Here is a 24,658-nt window from a genome sequence, read left to right on the forward strand (position 1 = left end):
CTAGACATTGAGCTGTTGATCACTACCCATTGAGAAGCCGTTGATCACTACCCGTTGAAGTCCTAAGAACTTCGTGAAACGGGGGATTTACTGTCTGCCATATGTTATAGTTACAAATTTGGCACATGTTAACCTGTGGTTAAGATTAAATCAGTGTTCTTATTTTCAATTCATCTGCATCCAGTTTTGAAAAAAAAAGCTGCAAAATTTCCAAATAGGCAGCAACAAAAGTTTTTTTCCAATCTATTGGAGTTACATTTCAGATCCAAAGGTTTGAAAAGAACTTTCCTGGCTGCAGAAGAACAACAGTTATAGTTCCTACATGTGGCAGTGAGTCCTACTGGACTCCTGCAGAAATCCCTGTATGATAGGGAGTTCAAATGAAAAGGCAAACACCAGAACTGTTGCATTTAATTGTATTTCTATTGACCACAAGATTTGAAAAAGTTCAGCAAATCAAGTAAAAGAAGTGTGTAAGTCTCAAGTAAATAACAGGGTGTAAACCTCTAACTTCCTGGTAACACAAGGAGTGGAAAAAGAAATACTAAAACATCATGAAATAGACTATGCCTGCAGTATTTGCAATGCATCCAGCAAACACTGGAAATATCAGCAGTGCACCTCTTCATATAAGAAATCTACCCTGATGATTAGATAAACTTGAAGAAATTCTGGATAAACAGCCAAATCATTGGGTATCTAGTTTGCAAATCTAATATTTTTTTCATCTAATCTAGGTCCCTTATTAAAGTCTGGCAAATGACTCCTGCAATTGACTCTGTGCAAATGGACCACTCCACCAGTGCAGAGTCAATTGAAGGATCAAGGCCTAAATAAGGATAAGCAAAAAGATACATGGATATCCAGTCAGTGGATAACGTCTGTATTTTCAAAGAGGTTTAAAGTTACTTGAAAAGTTCTTCTTTGTTACATTGGTGTAAATCCAGAGTAATTCTTATTGAGCTAAGTAGAGTTCCTCCAGACCTCAACCAGCGTGACAGCAGAATTTAGCCCACAATCATATTAGTAATTGGTCATCACAATGATATTTGAACATTCTATCAGAAATGTAACTGTACCTAGAGAATAGGGTTTTTCAAACATTAACGCATTTAAATTTTTAAAAAGTGATGTGACTTTTTTTTGTAGAAATGTTAAACTGTGCTCTTGTGCTAAGACCTTCAAGATCAATGTTCAGCACAAAGTTGATTTTATGCCTGATCAAAAAATATTTAACTCGGGAAACACTGACAAACTCTTATGTCTAGTGGCATCAACTGGTGTTAACACATTTTTAACTTGAGTTCTGATTTGCCATTGCATGCCAAACAAAGTGGGGCTTAATTACTGAATTTTAAAGGAACACCTTCAAATTAGAAATCATGCTTCCATCTGAAAATATTTTACCTACAAATAGCACAGGTTTCCTATAACTGGAAGATTTGCACTTTGTTTAATTTATGCATTAGACTGTATTTTTCACTCTAACTCTGAAACTTGAGACAGAAAAGTATGTTTAAAATAGAAAAATATAAAAATCACAAACACTGGCAGGGGCATTCAGGGGTAGCTATGGTACGTGAAACTACTTCTAACATAAAGAAAAGGAGTACTTGTGACACCTTAGAGACTAACAAGTTGTCAATGTCCCTCTAAAATAAAAAACAGGTGAAAACAACTATTTAATGCAACTTAGTTTAAATCCATTCATTACCACTAACATATATTAACAAAGCAAAGTGTTTGTGCTTGGAAAATGACTGATCACTTAAAAACTGAGACTGTTACCACTGAAATGTGTTTGTAGTAATAACTGATATTTGCAGATGCGGGATGTAATTGGAGCAGCAACAGCAGGACAGAATTACTACCGTGCCAGCATGGATAACACCGTCTCTTACATGAACACCTATACAATTCCAAAAGTAGTTCAGAATCGTGTTCGAAGCTGGTACGAATACACATGGGACTCTCAAGGAATGCTGGGTAAGATGACTCTCAAACTATACCATATCTGCTCATACACTGACTCACAGCAGAAATGTTCTGTTTAGATCCAAGGAATACATGGATCTCATTTGATCTCTTCTGAATGGTCTAGGGGTGGGTGAGAGAGACACACACCAGTTAACAAGCGTCAAAAAAGCCAACCCAATGTGCTGTTTTGTAGGGCCTTCAGAAACACACTTATTATTTAGAGAAAAACCTGTACTGGAGTCAGTGGATTTAAGTGTTTCCTAATTGTTTTGTACAATTACATATTGTACTTTCATGCAGTAAAAGTGTAGTGTGTAAAGACGGATCACTAACCTGAACTTCTAGCAGCACAGCAAGTCTTCATTTATCGTAGTCTTCATATGCAGTTCCAAGACTACCTTGAATATTTGGAAATTAAGTTACACCCAGGATGAACACCTGTTGTAATACAATAGCTAGAGTTTTGGAATTCTCTTTTCTATATATAAAATATCTGGAGTCTAAAAATAATCAAGGGGTTTTCACTTGTTTATCCATCTGTAATATGTTCTAGTTAGAGTTCTGAAGAATTGGTTTAATATATTGCACAATTTGTTAGTCTGAAAGAATATTCCTCTGTTAGATCTCATGTATGTTAGATTTAACTCAGTTAGGCTATTCTTCTGTACAAGGGAAAGGTTCATTTTTATTTTTTTAAAATTCCCTTGCTGCTGCTCCTGTTCCTTCTTCCTTTGCATTTCCACTTTGTAATTAGGAATTTTGGGGTCTTTTTTTTTTCTCTCTTGCAGATGAATCAGAATTACTGGAGCAGATGCCAGCCAAAATGCAGTTAGCCATTGCAATTGATGTGAACTTTGCCATTGTCAATAAAGTTGACTTATTCAAAGCAAGTAGTTTTAAAGGAGAAAGGAGCAACATGTTGTTCTTGTGAGCTATAAAATCTAGTTTTGCACATGTTGCAGTATTTAGGACCGTCTTTTCATTAGTTATATTAAAGTCAAAATAAGGTCAAGAGGTTGCCAAGTGAATGGAAGCTCATGGTTGGATTGAGCCAAGTGCCCGTCTCTTCATCCAAAGCAGAAGCCAAAAACGTTTGAGTGATACTGTGTTGTTATTTTAGTGCAGTTACATTGACATTATGGGCCAGATTCAGAGGTGGCAAATGGTGATGTAGTTTGCATGTCAATTTGGGGGTACAAGTAAGCCAAGGGGGCAGAAGGATGAGGTTGTAGCAGGAAAAATAACATTTGCACTGCTTCTGGGGTGCATGGGAAATATGGTTTTGTATTGTGGTTTAAATTAATTATTACTCAGAGTTCTGTATCAATATGCCTAGTAAGGAATCTATTTGTCAAAAAAACATTTCTGAATCTTTTTTGTTGTCTGTATTATTACAGACATATTTGCTGACAGGTATTTTGATATATGACCAAAAATAATTGAAACTGGTGTGATTATATTGTGTTATTTTGACAAACAAAATATGCAGAATTTTTCTGAATTTGAAAATATTGTGCGCAGAATTTTTAAATTTTTGGCACCAAATTCCCTAGGAGTAATATAAATAAGTTGATAGTCTTGCTTTGTGGCAGCCTCATCAAGATGACACATAACATGCCTTTTTATAAAATGTTTTTGTCCCAGAAGCCATGACCATGCAATACACAGAGGGCTAGATTCTCTCCTGCCCCTGTGCTTTCCTTGATGCATGAGATGGGAGAGGTGTCCAGCAGCATTACAGCACCACGAGTCTCCAGGCCAGCCCTGACACCACTTAGAGCTGCTGCCAGGCAGCTGCACCCCTGAGGTAGATCCTTAATGGACCCAACACAGTGGAGGATTGGCACAGAGTAGTAGAACTCTAACTTGCCCCTTATGCTAGGTTGGAGCAGAGTGCACAGCCTGACTGTGGAATTTGCTGCTGTGAATTTGTGGCCAGATTACCTTTTTATACCACCTGAGCAATTATGCACCAGAGACTCGGGCCCACAGCTTTAACCATAGTATTGAACGCATTTAATTAGACCAGCACAAGAGTCACATACATACTGTGACAAAGTTCCTACTCTACCTTGGTGGGTCTTGTGCTTATTGGCGGATTTGCTCACCTTGGAGTTTCACGGCAGCCCTCAGCTTGGGTGTTTTTCTGAACCCACAGTCCAGGTCGACTCCTCCTGTGTCTGATTAGGAGTTGGGAAGATTTGGGGGGAACCCGGGCGCACCCTCTACTCTGGGTTCCAGCCCAGGGCCCTGTGGAATGCAGCTGTCTAGAGTGCCTCCTGGAACAGCTGTGCGACAGCTACAACTCCCTGGGCTACTTCCCCATGGCCTCCTCCCAACACCTTCTTTATCCTCACCATAGGACCTTCCTCCTGGTGTCTGATAATGCTTGTACACCTCAGTCCTCCAACAGTCCGCGTTCTCGCTCTCAGCTCCTAGTGCCTCTTGCTCCCAGCTCCTCACACGCACACCACAAACTGAAGTGAGCTCCTTTTTAAAACCCAGGTGCCCTAATTAACCTGTCTTAATTGAATCTAGCAGCTTCTTGATTGGCTGCAGGTGTCCTAATCAGCCTGTCTTAATAGTCTCCAGAAGGTTCCTGATTGTTCTGGAACCTTCCCTGTTACCTTACCCAGGGAAAAGGGACCTACTTAGCCTGGGGCTAATATATCTGCCTTCTATTACTCTCCTATAGCCATCTGGTCCGACCCTGTCACAATACACAGACATCTCACAGTTAGAAAGACTATTCTTTCAAAACACAAGAGAAGATAGAGGTTGAGGCACTCAGATAATACCATGATAAGGGCCTTAAAGGTACCCAAATAGTTCCACCGACATTCTCTCTACCCTCCAGAAATTGACCTTTTTGATGCTTTAAATCCACACTCAGTACCTGAAGCATTAGCTTAACACACTCCTGTATTGCTATCTCTTGCTTCCCAGTATAAACCTCCTGGTAACCATTTCAAGTACTGCACAAGTATAGCAAAATTCTAATTATTTTTAACAGGGGTGTGATACTCAAATGATTTATGACATGCTGCTGAGACTGAAATCCATTGTGTATTTACCTGGTGACTTCGTCTGCAAAAAGGTGAGCTTGACTATTTGTTTTTCAAATGTAAAAATAATGAACATACTAGCACAAGAGTTCATCTGTAGGTCAAGAGTATACTTTAAACAAAATTAATCCTAGGTGAATTACATGTAATAAAAATAATTATGATATACGGAGTAATAATAATAGTGTGCTCTCAGGTTTCAAGCTGGAACAAGACAATATGGACTTTATTACTTATATTATCAAACATAAAATGTTGGTAGCCTGGGAAACTGCTTTGTATAAATACAAGTTATCTACTGACACACATCATTAAGTTTTGAATATTTAAAATGGATACAGTGTGTTGCAGAAGTTAGAAGTTCAAAACTTCTGCATGTATGCAGATATAAACAGACTACAGATCTTCATCTGAGATGTTGCAAGTGTTCAAATTAAACATTGCATGTGTGTTACCAGTTGTCATTATTTAGTACTTATATGGCAGTAGTGCTCTGAAACTCCAGTTACAGTCAGGCCCCATTGTTCTAGGTGCTGTACAAACCCATAGGAAGACAAAGTCCTTGCCCCAGAGAGCTTACAATTTAAGTTCTGGATGCTGCAAAGATGTACAGTCATGATTAACTCTCTGCATTGTGTGCAGTCCCATTGATTCAGTGGGACTACTCATGGTGCACACAGTTAAATATGTGCATAAATTACTCCTGGGGGTATTCTGTGCTCCTACCATCCACAGAATTCTTTGCTGCCTTGCAGAAAAATGGGGGAGCAAAGAAAAGTGTGCAGAACATGTGCCCCTTCCCTGGAGCAGCTGGCAGATGCAGATCACCATGGGGTGGGGGCAGGGAGGGGGGAAGGCTGGGTGTGCATGCGTCTGTGGAGAGACCTTAAAGGGGCAGGGCTGGGCACATGTCTGTGTGCGAACCAGCGAGAGATACTCACGCTGTCTCTCTCACATGCTATTGGGGCGTCCCCAGCTTGGAGGGGTAGGGCTGTGTGAGGCAGTCTCTGTCGCTGAGGCAGAACAGAAATGTAACAAGTAAGCAGGCAGGCTGCTAATGTTCCCATTGTCAGTGAATTGTTCCCATTCTTAGTCAATTCCCCCAGGAGCCTAAAAAATGTGTAAAAGTTTGAAGGCTCCTTTACATTGCCAGAGTGGTGTAAAGGAGCCTTATTGTAAGTGACAGGGAATTCTCATCTGGGAAGATCTATGTGCTTTCTCGCTTTTTTCCTGTGCCAGAGAGACACAGGGGGGTTAGATTACAGCTCAGGATCTATTTTACTTACCCATTTTTAAAAAATGCAGGACAATAAATTAACAAAATACATGACCCTGGTGTGATTATATTGCATTATTATGATAAATAAAATATGCAGAATTCTGCAGAATTTTTAATTTGTTGGAACAGAATTCCCCCAGAGAGTAATAAGTAAGGATACGACTTTGTCACAGAGGTCAGGGATTCTGTGACTTTACTGGACCTCTGTGACTTTGGCTTCAGCTGTCAGCAGTGGGAGCAGAGCTGCGGCTGTGCATCCCCAATCCGCAGCTTTGTCCAGAGCTGGGGCTGTGTGAGCCCCCCTCGCAGCAGCAGCAAGAACGGGGACTGTGCGCTCCTGACCAGCAGCTTCAGCGGGGGCTGGCAGGGGCTCTGTGTCCTCTTTCCCCCCCATAGCTTTAGCCAGGGCCAGAGTCAGGACTGTGCGCTCCCTGCCTTCCCTTCTGTGGCTATGGCTGGGGCTGGAGTCGTGGCTATGTGCCCCTGCCCTGCAACTTTGGCAGGATCTGGAGCCGGGGCTGTGCCCCCCATGGTGGCGGGGCTGTCAGTACCCGCCCTGGGGATTCAGGTGTCATTCCTTCCCCCCTCCCTCACAGCCCTCCGTTCTTTTTAGTAAAAGTCACGGATAGGTCCAGGCTTCCATGAATTTTTGTTTATTGCCTGCAGCTTGTCCGTGACTTTTACTAAAAATAACCATAATAAAATCTTAACCTTATGTATAAGTTTTGAAGGCTCAGATCAGTAGGCCTGCCCATGTGGTGCTCACTGCAGGACTGGGACCTCAGACACGAAGTAATGTAAGGTGGTAGGTTGGGTGGAAAGGGATACAATCTCATCTGTTTCAGAGTAACAGCCGTGTTAGTCTGTATTCGCAAAAAGAAAAGGAGTACTTGTGGCACCTCAGAGACTCACCAATTTATTTGAGCATGAGCTTTCATGAGCTACAGTTCACTTCATCGGATGCATACTGTGGAAAGTACAGAAGATCTTTTTATACACACAAACCATGAAAGAATGGGTGTTTACAAGCTATTACCAACAGGAGAGTGGGTTTGTGGGAGGGATGGGGGGGGAGAAAACCTGGATTTGTGATGGAAATGGCCCAACTTGATTATCATACACATTGTAAGGAGAGTGATCACTTTAGATAAGCTATTACCAGCAGGAGAGTGGGGTGTGGGGGGAAAGAAAACCTTTTGTAGTGGTAAACACCCATTTTTTCATGGTTTGTGTGTATAAAAAGATCTTCTGTACTTTCCACAGTATGCATCCGATGAAGTGAGCTGTAGCTCACGAAAGTTTATGCTCAGATAAATTGGTTAATCTCATCTGTTCAAGTTTACATATATTGCTTTACTTAGATTGTAAGCTCTTTGGGGCAGGGACTGTGTCTGCACAATGGGGTCCTTATCAATGGCTAACGTTTCTAGGCACTACTGTAGTACAAATAAAATAATAATAGATTAAAGCCTTGATCCTGCAATTAGATTCAGGTGGTCTTCCCCAGCAACTAAGCCCTAGAAATACATATATTGCTTTACACAAGCATGATGTTTAGTAAATGGCTTACTAAAAGAGCAAGGCTTTTGTGTTGCTCTAATAAAATATATCATGGCCAGTAATGACACATTAATTCAAAGCTGCAGCTGTAATTGGAACTGAATATAGAATTGTAAAGAAAGGACATAGTTGGGTAGATAAGAGTTGCAAATACAGAAACACTGACCCACCACTGCTCTATTCGCTCTAATGGCGATGTGCGCTGGAGGAATGGGAATCAAACCCTGAAAATTTCAGTCCTGGCTCTGCCACTGACTGCTGGTGTGTGGCTTTACTGAAGTCACTTCACTTCTCTTCCTCTGTTTCCCAGCTGTAAAATAGGAATGATAATCATTCACCTCACTTCAAGGGATGTTGTGTGAGGATTGTTAAGTTAATGTGTGTAAAGCCCTTTGAACATATAAAACATGTGAGTGTCCTATATTTTTCTATCATGCTACACTTTAGCCCACTAGATGACTTCAGTATGGCTAGAATTTGTCATAAATACAATCTCTCCATCCTTTGTATCCAGGTAAAATCTACTTCATTTTGGATGCTAATTAAACAGCTAGCAAAGGCTCAAATTCACTGGTAAATATGCAAGAGACAGCAGAAGCTTTGATTGGTTAATTATTCTTGATTTTCCTTTTAAATTATGGAAATGATCATTAGAAAAAAATTTAAAATGCTGAAGTACTTTTAAATGCACAGTGTATGGCTCTTCTTAGATACATTAACGTTAATATATCAAGTCAGATCAGATCCCTTCAGAATTAGTTCATGTTAGTGCTAACTAAAACACCGTGATAATTATCTACTTCATCCACTCATGACTAGGCTGTGATACACATGCCGTTACCCCTTTTGACCTGAGCAGTTATACAAGGATCTCGTGGGTTGTTTCCATTAGGAGGAGAAATTGATGATGGAATCAAGTATTTCCTTAATGAATCCTGTTTATTTACAAACAATATTACCCAAAGTCCTGTTTCGCTGAACACAGTAGGAATCAAACAGCAGGAGACATTTTATTTGCTCACAGTTCCAAGCCCTTTCTAGCCAGCACTAAGCCCAAAACCATGCTCTCAGCTTTTTCTTACAGTCACGTTATCAGTACGTTCATGGCTGTGTCTGGTGCTTCCTTGTCTTAAATTTATCCAGACTGATGGGTAAGCAGTTATACACCCACCAGCTTCAGCAAGGTTTATCCAACACCCAGGATCATAATGCCTTACACAACTAGTCCCTTCAAAATCAATGAGACTGCCTGTGGAGTCAGGTGTTACTCATTGTGAGTAAAGGTATCACAATCTAGGTCTTATTCCCCATAACGGTGGGAAACATGCATATGACAAACAGGGTCTGTTAAGAGGCATTTGTCAGACTATTCCACTCAAAGTGTGATGTTTCTGCTTCAGGGAGAGATTGGCAGAGAGATGTACATCATCAAGCAGGGAGAAGTTCAAGTGCTTGGAGGCCCAGATGGCACAAAAGTCCTCGTTACCCTGAGAGCAGGAGCTGTATTTGGAGAGATAAGGTAATCCAGTAACTGTTTATAATGTTGTTTTATAGAGCTGCTCAAAGACTCAACAACAACAAAAATCAACCAACAAATAATTCTATGAAATTTGCCATCTTTCAATAAGTACTACATCTGATTAATAGTATTTTTCTCCATTTGGCTTTTTCATGTAACAAATCACACTAGTTGCCACTGGGAAAGTGTGACATTGGGGTTGGAAGCAGGCAACTCCCCCCCGAAAAATGGCTAACAATGTGTGATCCACAATATGGTTTTTTCCCATTAAAGCTTATGCCAAAATAAATCTGTTAGTCTTTAAGGTGCCACCGGACTCCTTGTTGTTAATATGAAACTCATTCACAATCAGTGGGTTAGGACAGTCCAAGAGAAGATACCTATTAAGGGGATGAAAGTGTACAAAGGAAAATGTAATCTCAACATCAGGGGGAAATTCCCTAGCAGTGAGATCTCTGAGCCTGTGGAACAGTGACTAATGTGTAATCGCATTTTCAAACTAGACTGGGTAAAGTATTTAGGAATATACGAAGGGAATTCTCCCCCCTAGTTTAGATGGTTTAAACACAGGGATTGGCAACCTTTGGCACACAGGCCATCAGGGAAATCCACTGGCAGGCCAGGACAGTTTGCTTACCTGCAGCATCCACAGGTTCGGCCGATCACAGCTCCCACTGGCCACCGTTTGCCATTTCAGGCCAATGGGGGCTTCAGGAAGCGGCGGCCAGCGCATCCCTCAGCCCTCGTAGCTTCCCACAGCCCCTGTTGGCCTGGAACGGTGAACTGTGGCCAGTGGGAGCTGCAATCGGCCGAACCTGCAGACGCTGCAGGTAAACAAACCGGCCCGGCCCGCCAGCAGATTTCCCTGACGGGCCACGTGCCAAAGGTTGCTGATCCCTGGTTTAACACATCCTCCAGCTCCAGTTTCTACGTTTCAGTGTAACCACATTTGTTTTATTGCTTGCAGTCACTCAGCATGTTTAGGCAGCAGATATTGAAAATCAATTATCCTTTTTACTAGGGGAAAAGAGCTACAATGAAAAACTATTTAGGAGCCTACACATGGATTTAGAAGCTAGGCACTCAGGTTTGAAAATATAAGCAGTATTTATTTAAAAGTATGTATACCAGAAAACAGTACATTTAACAGTAAAGTATATCAGAAAATATTTTTTGGAATAGTCCTTTTAGAAGGCATAATTCTTCTAAGATTCCAATGTACAATATCCCTATTTTGTAATTAATTGCAATGCAAGTATCTATGAACTCTTCTATGTCACATTTACCCTTTGGCCAAGCCCAAGACTGGGTGTACCTCCTGTTAAGGTCTGCATGAAGAGTAGTAACAGAATGTAGGAGCTGCTGCATGTGATAAAATGGAATCTTGATTTCTTCCAGCTGCCACCCTGTTATTGTTAATCCCCTTGCCGGAAACTTTAATCTGCTTTTGAAAATTGGTAAACAGCTTTGTGCCAAGTTTAAATTTATCCTCTACTTAATTTATCTCTTGTGGTGGTGGAAACATGCCAGTGTATTTAATGATGTGCATACAGTACTTGCCAATGCTCAAATCTGCAAATAGCAAACACCTGACTGAAAGTTTCCCATAGATACAGGGCGCTTTTTATATAAATGGAAAATAAACCTATACCAGCTGTTCAAGAGAAAGATGTCTATTTTTTCAGTTGAGTCTTCTTTGTGACAATATAACATGTAAGCAAAGCTGAAAATTTATATGTTATGTATGTATGTAGAGATGGGAAGTTGTAATTTTTCAGAGACACTTGGGTACTAAAAAAAACCAAAAAAACAAAACTGGACACAAAGGCCTGGTCTACACTATGGGGTTAGGTCAAATTTAGCCGCATTAGGTCAATTTAAAAATGACTGCGTCCACACAACCAATCCCGTTCCGTCAACCTAAAGGGCTCTTAAAATTGACTTCTGTACTCCTCCCCAACGAGGAGAGTAGCACTAAAATCAACTTTTCTGGGTCAAATTTGGGGTAGTGTGGACACAAATCGACAGTGTTGGCCTCCGGGAACTATCACAGACTGCTCCAATGTGACCGTTCTGGACAGCACTCCAGTGCACTAGCCAGGTACACAGGAAAAGCCCTGGGAACTTTTGAATTTCATTTCCTGTTTGGTCAGCATGGCAAACTCAGCAGCAGGGGTGACCATGCAGTCCACCCAGCATCATAGAATGTTTCTACGCTCCCCCTATCATCTCCATCCCTGAGGTTATCGCAGATTAGAAGGTGAAAAAAAGCACTCGCGATGACATGTTTTCCGAGCTCATGCAGTCCTCCCGCACTGATAGGGCACAGCTTAATACATGGAGGCATTCAGTGGCAGAGGCCAGGAAAGAATTCAGTGAGCGCTAAGAGCGGAGGCAGGACGCGATGCTGAGGCTAATGGAGGAGCAAATGGACATGATGCAGCATCTGTTGGAGCTGCAGGAAAGCCAACAAGAGCACAGACCCCCGCTGCATCCACTGTATAACCACCTACCTTCTTCCCCATGTTCCATAGCCTCCTCACCCAGACGCCCAAGAATGTGGCAGGGGGATGGGAGGGGGAAGGCTCTGGGCACCCAGCCACTCCACCCCAGAAGGCTGTCATTCAAAGAGTTTGATTTTTAGTGTGGCTACAGTAAGCAATGTGGCCTTGTCCTTCCCTCCTCCCCACCCCACCCAAGCTACCTTGTCAGTTTTCTCTTTCTTTTTTTTTAAATTAATAAAGAAAGAATGGTTTCAAAACAATAGTTACTTTATTTTGAAGGAGGGAGGGTGGTTGGCTTACAGGAAATTAAAATCAACAAGGCGGGCGGGTTTGCATCAAGGAGGAACACACAGAACTGTCACACCAAAGCCTGGCCAGTCATGAAACTGGTTTTCAAAGCCTCTCTGATGTGCAGCGCGCCTTGCTGTGCTCTTGTAATCGCCCTGCTGTCTGGCTGCTCAAAATCGGACACCAGGCGATTTGCCTCAACCTCCCACCCCACCATAAATGTCACCCCCTTACTCTCACAGATGATATGGAGCACACAGCAAGTAGCAATAACAATAGGAATGTTGGTTGCGCTGAGGTCTGACCTAGTTAGCAAACAGCACCAGCAAGCTTTTAAACGTCCAAAAGCACATTCTACCACCATTCTGCACTTGCTCAGCCTATAGTTGATTTTGGAATTGGGGAGCTCGTGTGGGGGAAGATCAAGGGCTTCTCCTGGTGGCCTGCAATCATAGTCTCCTACAGAGTCATGTCCCAACATCAGGCAATCTCCGGAATGCGCTGCGTGCAATGATTCAGGGATGGGAAGTACTCCAAGGTTTCAGCAGACAAGCTGGTGGATCTGATGGCTTTTAGGCAGCATTTCAACCACTACACGTTTAATAAGCTAGTCTCCTATCAACGAGCCATACACCATGCCCTGGAGGTTGCTAGGAGCCGGGCAGGGAAGACGTTCCCAGAACCCCTGGCCAAGCGGCTAAAAGCTAACTACTGCAGCAACAGCAAGGAGCGGGTGGAGGAGGACCAGAGCAGAGAGCAAATGGTTTCCGAAGTCACAAACAACAACAGGAGCCTTGAAGACAGTTGTTTATTGTGTGGGAGAAAAAACCTAGCCAAATTCCACCCGCTGTTTGAGGGGGGCCTTTGCCAGACTTGCAGGGATCGATTCCTGGAGCTCTTCTACATGTACAACGAAGATGGGTACCAGTCCTACTGCACTGTCTGCTGCAAAGGCAAGGAGCTGCTGCTGTGTAGCAATGCCAGCTGCTGTAGGTGCTTCTGTGTCAAATGTTTGGAGGTCCTGGTAGGACAAGGTACCTTGGCCAAGGCAAAAGAGCAAGCCCTGGAGCTGTTACATGTGTCAACCACAGAAGTGCTATAGGGTGTTACAGCACTGACTGAATTGGAATGTATGGCTGCAAGACTTCTTCACCAGCGACAAAGGACAGGAATATGATGCACTTAAAATCTAAAAAGGTGCACACATTTCCCAGAGTCACTAACCTTGATAACAGAACATCAATGATCGCATTGGCTACTTGGATCACAGCAGCCCCCACACTAGACTTGCCCACAACAGCAGCAGTGACGGTGAGCTTAGCGGGCTCTGTGCTTGCCGTGGTATGGCATCTGCATGGGTAACCCATGAAAAAAGGCATGAAACAATTGTCTGCCGTTGCTTTCACGGAGGGAGAGGCGACTGACAACATGTACCCCAAACCACCTGCGACAATGTTTTTGCCCCATCAGGCACTGGGAGCTTAACCCAGAATTCCAATGGGCAGCGGAGACTGCAGGAACTGTGGGATAGCTACCCACAGTGCAACGCTCCGAAAGTCGATGCTAGCCACGGTAGTGAGGACGTACTCCGCCGACTTAATGCGCTTAGTGGGGACATACACAATCAACTGTATAAAATCAATTTCTAAAAATTGACATTTATAAAATCGACCTAATTTCATAGTGTAGACATATCCCAAGTCTAGAAAAATGTGTTCATGAATGGACATCACTCTTGCTTCTACTGCGGAATTTTTCTTCAGCTGGAAAAATCTAAAATGTCATAGAGCAATAACATGTTCACTCACATGTCACCAGCTTTTGGATTAGCCAATTAGACACCAGATGAACACTGTTTCATTCCTATAGAAGAAATAATTAAGAGTTAAGGAAATCTCTAGACCTATCTAGTCCTGCTGTAACACAGTGGAGTTACACCAGGGAAGTATTTGGCCAATTAAATTTGTCTACTAACTTGGGGCGCTTTTCCAACTTTTGAATCAATAAAGATGTCTCAAGCAACTGGATGTTTCCACTTGAGGCACACACAATGACCAAGGTCATTTTCCCAGCAAGTATTTACTCTTCCTGAAATGATCATTTATGGTAGATGAAATCCCCACTCCTGGAGACAGCATATGATCCTTAGAGAAATACAAATACAGGCATGCAGTACTCTGGACTTAAACAGCAGGCAGTGGGTGGGCCTGAGAAGGAGGAAATACTCAGCAGCTGGCAGATGTTCCTAAATTTGGAGGAAAGCAAACAGCTGAACCTCTCAGCACATCACTGGGGAATCATTATCACCTGTGTGGCAGCATGTTCGAAATAATGGGTTTATACAGTGGCCCTCTGTCAAGGTGCTCTGAGTGCTTTACAGCAGGAAAAATAAAATATCTTCCTGAATGGAGCTGATCAACTGAAATGCTGTTATTGCATAGCAATTGTGTTTACCTATTTGTCTGGCTATTCACAACACAGTAGTCACCATGGTATCAGAGTGCCTTGCTCACTTTGTGATCTCTGCCTCAGGACTTGTTTGCAGAAACATATCAACCCTTCCCCGTCTCGTTAACTTGTTTAATAGAATGGTATAAAATATACCCACTGTTTAATCATATTTTTATTCAAATTGCATATAAATTATCATTAAAAAAAATCTCTCACTGGGAAGAAAAAATAGTTACTGAAGGAAACCAAACATTCCGGTTCATTGTGAGACTCTAGAAACTTTTAAAATGTGTCCATGTTTTTGCTGAACTGTACCATAGAGTCCAATTTAAGTCTCGTGTTTAAATGGGTCCTTTTACGGCCTGTTTTATTTGTAAGAAAACTAGGGACAGAGACTGGAAGCTGTCTTCAATTTAATGTTTCACTACAATGGCAATATAACTTTTGTGGGTGGCTAGCAGAAATTTTCAGAGGTATAAATGGGAAATAGGCACCCATTAACTTTCAAGAGGAGTTGGGTGCATAATTGTCCTTTGTCTCTGAAAATTTCCCCCTTCATGATAATGGTGTTAAAATCCACAGTGTGCTATGTACTTTGCCTACATAGGACGACAGATCCTTCGCCAAAGAACTTCCAGTTTAAAAAGTGTGGGGGAGACGAACAAATATACAATGATTTTGTAAACTACATATCAGTATCCTCAACTGCCCTGTACCTCGCTGATATTAGATGGGTAATTTCTCATAGGTCATCATCAATCATCATGCTCCTATTACGCCTCTGGCATTTAGGGCAGTGACAAAGCTCCTCCACTCCTGTCTGTTTCTGGCAAGTCTTTTAATGGTTCCCCAGCTGTGCCCCAGGTTTTTCAGTGTGGCTTCCACAGCTCTTCACCATGTTGTTTTCGGGCAGCCTCATTTTTGCTTGCCTTCAGGTGTTCATCTTATTGCTACTCTGGTGATGGAATCAGTTTCCATCTGAAGCACATGACCGATACTTCTCCAACGCTCCCTGGCAATGATGATGCTCAGATCCTTTTGGCTGCACTGTGTCAATAGATCTTGGTTTGAGATTGTTCTGGGCCAAAAGATACGGAGGATTTTTCTGAGGCAGGTTGTATGGAAGGAAGACAGTTTGGACATGTCAGACTTTCTAATTCCCCAGCATTCTGCTCTATAAAGTAGTGTTGAAAGTATGCAGCTCTGATATATCATTAAAATACAACACCAAAACCGAACTCAAGATTCCTCAGAGTTGCGTACTTTCAACACTACTTTCTCATAGGTGTCACCAGAAAAATCAATTGATGTGGGATTTAGAGAAGGTAGTAGTGGCCTTACAGATTACTTCAATGGGAGAGGAGTAGCATAGAAATAAGTAGACACATATTTGTAGGGTAGGTGAAATGATGAGACAAAATGATTCCAATAAATTCTAGACCTTTCTCTGCTTTTAAATAGAAACTAGGAATAATGTATTTAAATGTAAATGAACACTGTGATGCAATATAAAAAGTAATCTAATCTAATGATAGTCTAATCATTACAGGCTAAATCCTGCACAGAACAATAGCAGAAGCAAATCCAGGAGTCCAGGCAAATGTGATCCTGCAATAATGGGAGTCTTGTTGCACAGTCATCCAGTTACTCCATCCGAGTAGCAGGGGTTATTCCAAGAAGGGAAAGCATAGTTAAGGACCTCCTTATCACAAGGAAGATCATGCATTAAGCTACATCAGCTCACACACCCATTTACTGCCTACGCTCTCTCCATTTCTTATCCTGTGCATATCAGTAAGGGAGTGGATGGGCAGCAGAGTTAGTCAAAAAACTGTCCAGTGGAACAGTTTTCCATCAGAAAATGCTGCTTTAACAAAATCAAAGTGTTCTAGGAATAGATCAATTTTATTGAAATTTTCAATGAAAAAATATCTACGTTTCATTTCACCTTTATTGTTTTGGCTTTTATATTATTTATAACATAAAACCCCAAACATTTCAACCTTAACAAAATGTTTTGATATGGGCAGAATGAAATATTTCATTTCACCACAAATTCTGAGATTGACTTGTTGACTAAATTTAGGACTATGTCAAATCTTGGCACATCTCATGGGATGGTGTCATAATTATAAAAGGAAGGGTAAACACCTTTAAAATCCCTCCTGGCCAAAGGAAAACCCTTTCACCAGTTTATAAGATGCCACTAGTACTCCTTTTCTTTTCACCAGTAAAGGGTTAAGAAGCTAGGATAACCTTGCTGGCACCTGACCAAAATGACCAATAAGGAGACAAGATACTTTCAAAAGCTGGGGAGAGGGAGAAACAAAGCCTCTCTCTCTGTCTGTGTGATGCTTTTGCCGGGGACAGAACAGGAATGGAGTCTTAGAATTTAGTAAGTAATCTAGCTAGATATTCGTTAGATTCTGATTTCTTTAAATGGCTGAGAAAAATAAGCTGTGCTGAATGGAATGGATATTCCTGTTTTTGTGTCTTTTTGTAACTTAAGATTTTGCCTATAGGGATTCTCTGTGTTTTGAATCTAATTACCCTGTAAGGTATTTACCATCCTGATTTTACAGAGGTGATTCTTTTTAGTTTTTCTTCTATTAAAATTCTTCTTTTAAGAAACTAAATGCTTTTTCATTGTTCTTAAGATCCAAGGGTTTGGGTCTGTGGTCACCCATGCAAATTGGTGAGGATTTTTAATCAAGCCTTCCCAAGGAAAGGGGGGTGTAACGTTTGGGAGGATTTTGGGGGGGAAAGACATTTCCAAACGGACTCTTTCCTAATAATACCGGTTAGACGTTTGGTGGTGGTAGCGAAAGTCCAAGGGCAAAAGGTAAAATAGTTTGTTCCTTGGGGAAGTTTTAACCTAAGCTGGTTAAAAATAAGCTTAGGAGGTTTTCATGCAGGTCCCCACATCTGTACCCTTGAGTTCAGAGTGGGGAAGGAACCTTGACAGATGGAAATTCTGTTTTTCAATCAGCTTCAGCATACAGGGTGCTGGCGGACTTCCTGCTCAGTGTTGAGAACTAGGCCTTTCTTGGGTCCCTCTGTCACTCTATGTGCACTTGTGCTAGAGTGCAACTATGCTGCTGGGCAACACAACAGCAGTTTCAGAATCAATCTTATCCCCGGGAAAGGTAACACTGTATGATTGTCAATTGTCAGAGGCAAATTGAGAAACGGGGAGGCACAAGGATGGCAATTTGATGCTTCTAAACCCTTATAAAAATTGATACGTGTCCAAAATGCAACATCTCACATGAATGATATTACAGCATTTTGGGGTGATTACTGTGGCAGAGAAGATTTTCTTCGTAAGGAAAGTAAGGCAGAAAAGATAAGGTTGCCCATTAGGGAACATTGGAAATTAGAACATCTAAAGCTGTTGTAAGGCAAGTTGCATCATTTAAAAAAGCTCAGGTAACCCAACTCTATGATAACTCTTGGTCCGCTAGCCAAAAGGGGCCCCGTCATGCCCTCTGTGCTCCCATCCCTAAGCAAAGCTGAATTTGTCTGAGCAAGGACTGCCTAACCAAGCCATATATACTTATTTATAAAACTCGCTGCACATCTGGGTCTTGCTAATGGGAAAGCTGATTCTTCAACCCTAGTTTGCATCATTACAGAGCCTCCTGCTTGGGAAGTGTCAGAATGATGGTTCCAGCCGAGACGGTGCTGTTCACAGAACAGCAATATCAAAACTCAGAGCTGCCCTGGAAATGTTTTTGATATCCATTTGTAGTTAGTAAATACATGTTTATCTATCTGAGGCCTCATACAGAACCACTGCAGGAAAAAGCCGGGAAGTACTAGATTCTAATTTGAAGTCAGATACTGGCTGACCATGTGTCCTTGACACAAGTCACCTTATCTCCTGCAACCTCTCTACCACTAGCAGAGCTGGGAGATTGAAACTGGCACTAAAGCTGCATCTCCTCAAAGAAATGTTGCAGTTTTAGTTACTTTGCCTCTTATTTAATGTAAAACACTGAGATCTACTGCTCACAAGCACTATATACAAGTTAGGCATTTTTGTTTATTTAAATGTTTTCATTATTTTTCTGTGGTACAGAGAGGGAGGGCTGTTGCAAGCAACTCAGCTAAGGAGCAAATCATTTTTTTTACTGTTTCTTTGCTCTTTCAAAGGTCCTTACCCTCCCTATCCATCTGTGATGATTTGGGGTGCTGTCTGTACCACTTCTGAATAGTGGATTTTTTTAAAATTGTACCACGAAATTACTCTGAATGTATGTGACTGCACCATGAGTTAGCATAGTTGTGTCACATCTCTGCCAGGATGGACACAATGGTATGTGATCAGTACTCAACAATTGTCTATTCAGAGTAGATCGCATGCCCTGGTTCTCATGGGTGACTTTAATTTTCCTGATATCTGCTGGGAGAGCAGTACAGTGGTGCATAGACAATCCAGGAAGTTTTTGGAAAGCGAAGGGGACAATTTCCTGGTGCAAGTGCTAGAGGAGCCAACTGGGGGGGAGCTTTTCTTGACCTGCTGCTCACAAACCGGGAAGAATTAGTAGGGGAAGCGAAAGTGGATGGGAATCTGGGAGGCAGTGACCACGAGTTGGTTGAGTTCAGGATCCTGACACAGGGAAGAAAGGTAAGCAGCAGGATACGGACCCTGGACTTCAGGAAAGCAGACTTCGACTCCCTCAGGGAACGGATGGGTAGGATCCCCTGGGGGACTAACATGAAGGGGAAAGGAGTCCAGGAGAGCTGGCTGTATTTCAAGGAATCCCTGTTGAGGTTACAGGGACAAACCATCCTGATGTGTCGAAAGAATAGTAAATATGGCAGGCGACCAGCTTGGCTTAACAGTGAAATCCTAGCAGATCTTAAGCATAAAAAAGAAGCTTACAAGAAGTGGAAGATTAGACATATGACCAGGGAAGAGTATAAAAATATTGCTCAGGCATGTAGGAATGAAATTAGGAGGGCCAAATCGCACCTGGAGCTGCAGCTAGTGAGAGATGTTAAGAGTAACAAGAAGGGTTTCTTCAGGTATGTTGGCAACAAGAAGAAAGCCAAGGAAAGTGTGGGCCCCTTAATGAATGAGGGAGGCAACCTAGTGACGGAGGATGTGGAAAAAGCTAATGTACTCAATGCTTGTTTTGCCTCTGTCTTCACGAACAAGGTCAGCTCCCAGACTGCTGTGCTGGGCATCACAACATGGGGAATAGATGGCCAGCCCTCTGTGGAGAAAGAGGTGGTTAGGGACTATTTAGAAAAACTGGACGTGCACAAGTCCATGGGGCCGGATGAGTTGCATCCGAGAGTGCTAAAGGAACTGGCGGCTGTGATTGCAGAGCCATTGGCCATTATCTTTGAAAACTCGTGGCGAACAGGGGAAGTCCCGGATGACTGGAAAAAGGCTAATGTAGTGCCAATCTTTAAAAAAGGGAAGAAGGAGGATCCTGGGAACTACAGGCCAGTCAGCCTCACTTCAGTCCCCAGAAAAATCATGGAGCAGGTCCTCAAAGAATCAATCCTGAAGCACTTACATGAGAGGAAAGTGATCAGGAACAGTCAGCATGGATTCACCAAGGGAAGGTCATGCCTGACTAATCTAATCGCCTTCTATGATGAGATTACTGGTTCTGTGGATGAAGGGAAAGCAGTGGATGTATTGTATCTTGACTTTAGCAAAGCTTTTGACACGGTCTCCCACAGTATTCTTGTCAGCAAGTTAAGGAAGTATGGGCTGGATGAATGCACCATAAGGCGGGTAGAAAGTTGGCTAGATTGTCGGGCTCAACGGGTAGTGATCAATGGCTCCATGTCTAGTTGGCAGCTGGTGTCAAGTGGAGTGCCCCAGGGGTCGGTCCTGGGGCCGGTTTTGTTCAATATCTTCATAAATGATCTGGAGGATGGTGTGGATTGCACTCTCAGCAAACTTGTGGATGATACTAAACTGGGAGGAGTAGTAGATACGCTGGAGGGCAGGGATAGGATACAGAGGGACCTAGACAAATTGGAGGATTGGGCCAAAAGAAATCTGATGAGGTTCAATAAGGATAAGTGCAGGGTCCTGCACTTAGGACGGAAGAACCCAATGCACAGCTACAGACTAGGGACCGAATGGCTAGGCAGCAGTTCTGCGGAAAAGGACCTAGGGGTGACAGTGGACGAGAAGCTGGATATGAGCCAGCAGTGTGCCCTTGTTGCCAAGAAGGCCAATGGCATTTTGGGATGTATAAGTAGGGGCATAGCGAGCAGATCGAGGGACGTGATCATCCCCCTCTATGCGACATTGGTGAGACCTCATCTGGAGTACTGTGTCCAGTTTTGGGCCTACACTACAAGAAGGATGTGGATAAATTGGAGAGAGTCCAGCGAAGGGCAACAAAAATGATTAGGGGTCTGGAACACATGAGTTATGAGGAGAGGCTGAGGGAACTGGGATTGTTTAGTCTGCAGAAGAGAAGAATGAGGGGGGATTTGATAGCTGCTTTCAACTACCTGAGAGGTAGTTCCAGAGAGGATGGTTCTAGACTATTCTCAGTGGTAGAAGAGGACAGGACAAGGAGTAATGGTCTCAAGTTGCAGTGGGGGAGGTTTAGGTTGGATATTAGGAAAAACTTTTTCACTAGGAGGGTGGTGAAACACTGGAATGCGTTGCCTAGGGAGGTGGTGGAATCTCCTTCCTTAGAAGTTTTTAAGGTCAGGCTTGACAAAGCCCTGGCTGGGATGATTTAATTGGGTATGGGTCCTGCTTTTGAGCAGGGGGTTGGACTAGATGACCTCCTGAGGTCCCTTCCAACCCTGATATTCTATGATTCTATGATCTTGGGACAATGGGTTTGCTCGAGCTGGGAGAAGAAACTTCCTCCTCTGGCTGAAGGGAGGCGGGTCTGGGAATGGAAATTTACCAAAGGGCAGAATAGAAGAAGCAGATGACCATAGCAGGAGTCAGTAAAGGGACTCATGTCGAGAACTGGAGGAGAGAGCCATTTTACACCGCATTACGATGAAGGAAGCTGCCACAGGAACAGAAAAGGCAAGCAAGGGGAGGATTCTGCCTACCTGACAGAACACAGATGATCCTCCAAGGACTCCCAAGAGAAGGGTGAGCTAGTGTGGGGCACTATGTTGAGGATATGTACTGACATCTTTGACTGAGGGTCATTGGCTTACTGGATTGGAACAGAGCAGCAGATGTGATTTATCTTGATTTTAGTAAGGCTTTTGACATAGTCCCATGACATCCTCATAAGCAAATTAAGGAAATGTAATCTAGGTGAAATTACTATAAGATGGGTGCACAACTGGTTAAAAATCTGTACTTCTAGAGCAGTTATCTAAGGGTTGTTGTCAAACTGTGGGGTGGGGAGAGGCGTCAGGCCTGAGTCCAGTACTATTCAATTTTTCCATTAATAACTTGGGAAACGTAGTGGAGAAGATGCTTATAGAATTTGCAGATGACACCAAGCTGGGAGGGGTTGCAAGCACTTTGGAGGACAGGTTTAGAATTCAAAATGACATTGACAAATTACAGAATTGATCTGAAATCAACAAGACAAATGTAAAGTACCACACTTACACCGGAAAAATCAAATGCACAACTACAAAATGAGGAATAACTGGTTAGGGGGTAGTACTGCTGAAAAGGGTCTGGGTTTATAATGGATCACAAATCCAATGAGTCAAAAATGTGATTCAGTTGCAAAAGAAGAGGGGGGGAGCTAATATTCTGGGGTGTATAAACAGGAGTATTGTCTGTATGTCATGGGAGGTATTGGTCTCGCTCTACTAAGCCCTGGTCAGGCCTCAACTGAGCACTATGTCCAATTCTGGGCATCACTCTTTAGGAAATATGTGAATAAATTGCAGAGTCCAGAGGAGAGGGGGAAAAGAAAAAAAAAAAGATTTAGAAGGTTTCGTAAACCTGAGGAAAGGTGAAAAGAACTGGGAATGTTTAGTTGGGAAAAGAAGATTGAGGGGGAGATCTTCAGATATGTTAAGGACTGTTATAAAGAGGATGGTGATCAATTGTCCTCCAGCCCCACTGAAGGCAGAACAAGAAGTAAGGGGGTTAATCTGCAGCAAGAGAGGTTTAGGTTAGATATTAGGAGAAACTTTCTAACTACAAGGGTAGTTAAGCTCTGGAATAGGCTTGCAAGTGAGGTGGTGGCTCCCCATCATTGGAGGTTTTTAAGAACAGGTTGCACAAACACCTGTCAGGAGTGGTTTAGATTTACTTGGTCCTGCCTCAGTGCAAGGAGCTGGACCTCATGACTTCTAGAGGTCCCTTCCAGTCTTACCTCTTTAAGGCCATGTCTACACTTACCAGAGATCGACGCTGCTGTGATCGATTTAGCGGGAGTCGATTTAGTGGGTTTGGTGAAGCGTCTCCTGTCGACGCAGCAGTGTAGATGCTGCGGTAAGTTGACCTAAGCTACGTCGACTCCAGTTACGTTATTCACGTAGCTGGAGTAGCATAATGTAGGTCGACTTACTGCAGTAGAGTAGACAAGGCCTCCAATTGTTTTCTACATTATCTGTACTCTATGTACTTTATCTGTTAAGTAAAGAGCAATGGTGCTACAGTCGGTGCAAAGCCAGTCTACCAGTATGTGTTAAGCATCCACAAATACCATATTGCCCCTGAGAGAGTTAAACTCTTGTGTGGTATGCTGGGAGCGGTGTGTGCTAAAGTACCAGGGAGCCTGAAGGGTCAGCACCCCACTGAGCGTTTCAGCACTCAGAGGGGAGTGCCAGGTAGAAGGTTTGTACTCCAAGTGTGTGCCTAAGGGCCCCGAGATTGGGGCAATGGCTCCAGAAGCTTAGGGCATCCCAAGGGAAGCAGAGCACAGACTTGGACTCCACTCACAGCAGTCTTAGTGGGTGGCCAAGAAGGGGCACTCGCGAAGATCTCCTTTCCTTATTGTTAAACCTTTCCAGTGCCAGGTGTGATCTTTCATCGGCTCGCAGAGTTATCACTGTGCATCCCATCACCCCAGCTTTCACAACATTTAGGGTACATCTATGCTACAATAAAAGACCTGCAGCACAGCAACAGGTAACCTGGCTCAGCTGACTTTGACCCACGGGCCTAAAAAGAGCAGTGTCGATGTTTGGGCTCAGGCTGGAGCCCGGGCTCTGAAACCCCACAAGGGGGAGTGGGTCTCAGAGCCTGGGCCCCAGCCTGAGCCCAAACATCAACACTCATTTTTAGCCCTGCAGCCCGAGCCCTGCAAGCCTGAGTCAATTGACCTGGGTTCTGAGACACAACGCAGAGGGGTTTTACTGCAGCATATACGTACCCTTATGAGCCATCATCAGGGCACTGTTTCAGTAAAATAAAATCAGAGCATTTTGAATTCCTCATGCAGTCAGGCATCAGAGTTTTGGGTGTCAGGATTTTAAAAATGTACAGATTTGGTGTGTCAAGACTATGCCCTGTCAGCCAAGGTTGATCCAGTCTCACTGTTAGCCTAGAACAATGAACACGCATGTTTTACTCCTTCCTAGATGTATACTCCAAGGATGAACTCCTGGCCCCATTGAGATCAATGGCAAAACTCACATTGACTTCAATAGGACCGGGATTTCAACCAAAGTCTCCAACTGCCCACAAACGAGTAAACAGAGTTTGATCCAGGCTACAAACATGCGTTCTTTGCCTAGGATTTAAAAAAACAAAACAGAAAAAAAAACAACAAATGGTAGTGGCCTTGGACAAACGTGTAGGGAGCGTTCACCTAGCCTTTATAGAACGTTTTAAGTAACTGGGTTAACTGACTATCAATGGAGGTACAAAAGTCTAGTGCAGATGCAACCTTTCATACTAATTATAGAAAGGAGATTTTCAGCATTCATATCAAGACCTGGAATACACTGTGCTACGTTGCTTACTTAGATTGTTGCAGGGGTGGGACAGTGAAGTGAAGTCTGCTGAATCCAAGACCAACAGCTCAGATTTGTATTTGTACAGGTGTCTAAACTTTTACTTGTGTACCCTACTCCTCATGGCAGACTGCTGTTT

At 42.9% G+C, this 24,658-nt stretch overlaps 1 protein-coding gene across 1 annotated transcript in view; it reads left to right on the plus strand.

Moving 5' to 3' along the window:
• CNGB3 (cyclic nucleotide gated channel subunit beta 3) overlaps positions 1-24,658 on the plus strand; it is a 121,293-nt gene that overhangs the window by 90,268 nt on the left and 6,367 nt on the right. The window contains exons 13-16 of the mRNA XM_077808675.1: positions 1,827-1,986; positions 2,766-2,863; positions 4,991-5,074; positions 9,282-9,400. Coding sequence (XP_077664801.1) covers positions 1,827-1,986; positions 2,766-2,863; positions 4,991-5,074; positions 9,282-9,400 — 461 coding nt within the window. The remainder of the gene's footprint in view (positions 1-1,826; positions 1,987-2,765; positions 2,864-4,990; positions 5,075-9,281; positions 9,401-24,658) is intronic.

Source organism: Eretmochelys imbricata, chromosome 2, assembly GCF_965152235.1.
Source record: "Eretmochelys imbricata isolate rEreImb1 chromosome 2, rEreImb1.hap1, whole genome shotgun sequence".
Classification (NCBI taxonomy): Eukaryota; Metazoa; Chordata; order Testudines; family Cheloniidae; genus Eretmochelys; species Eretmochelys imbricata.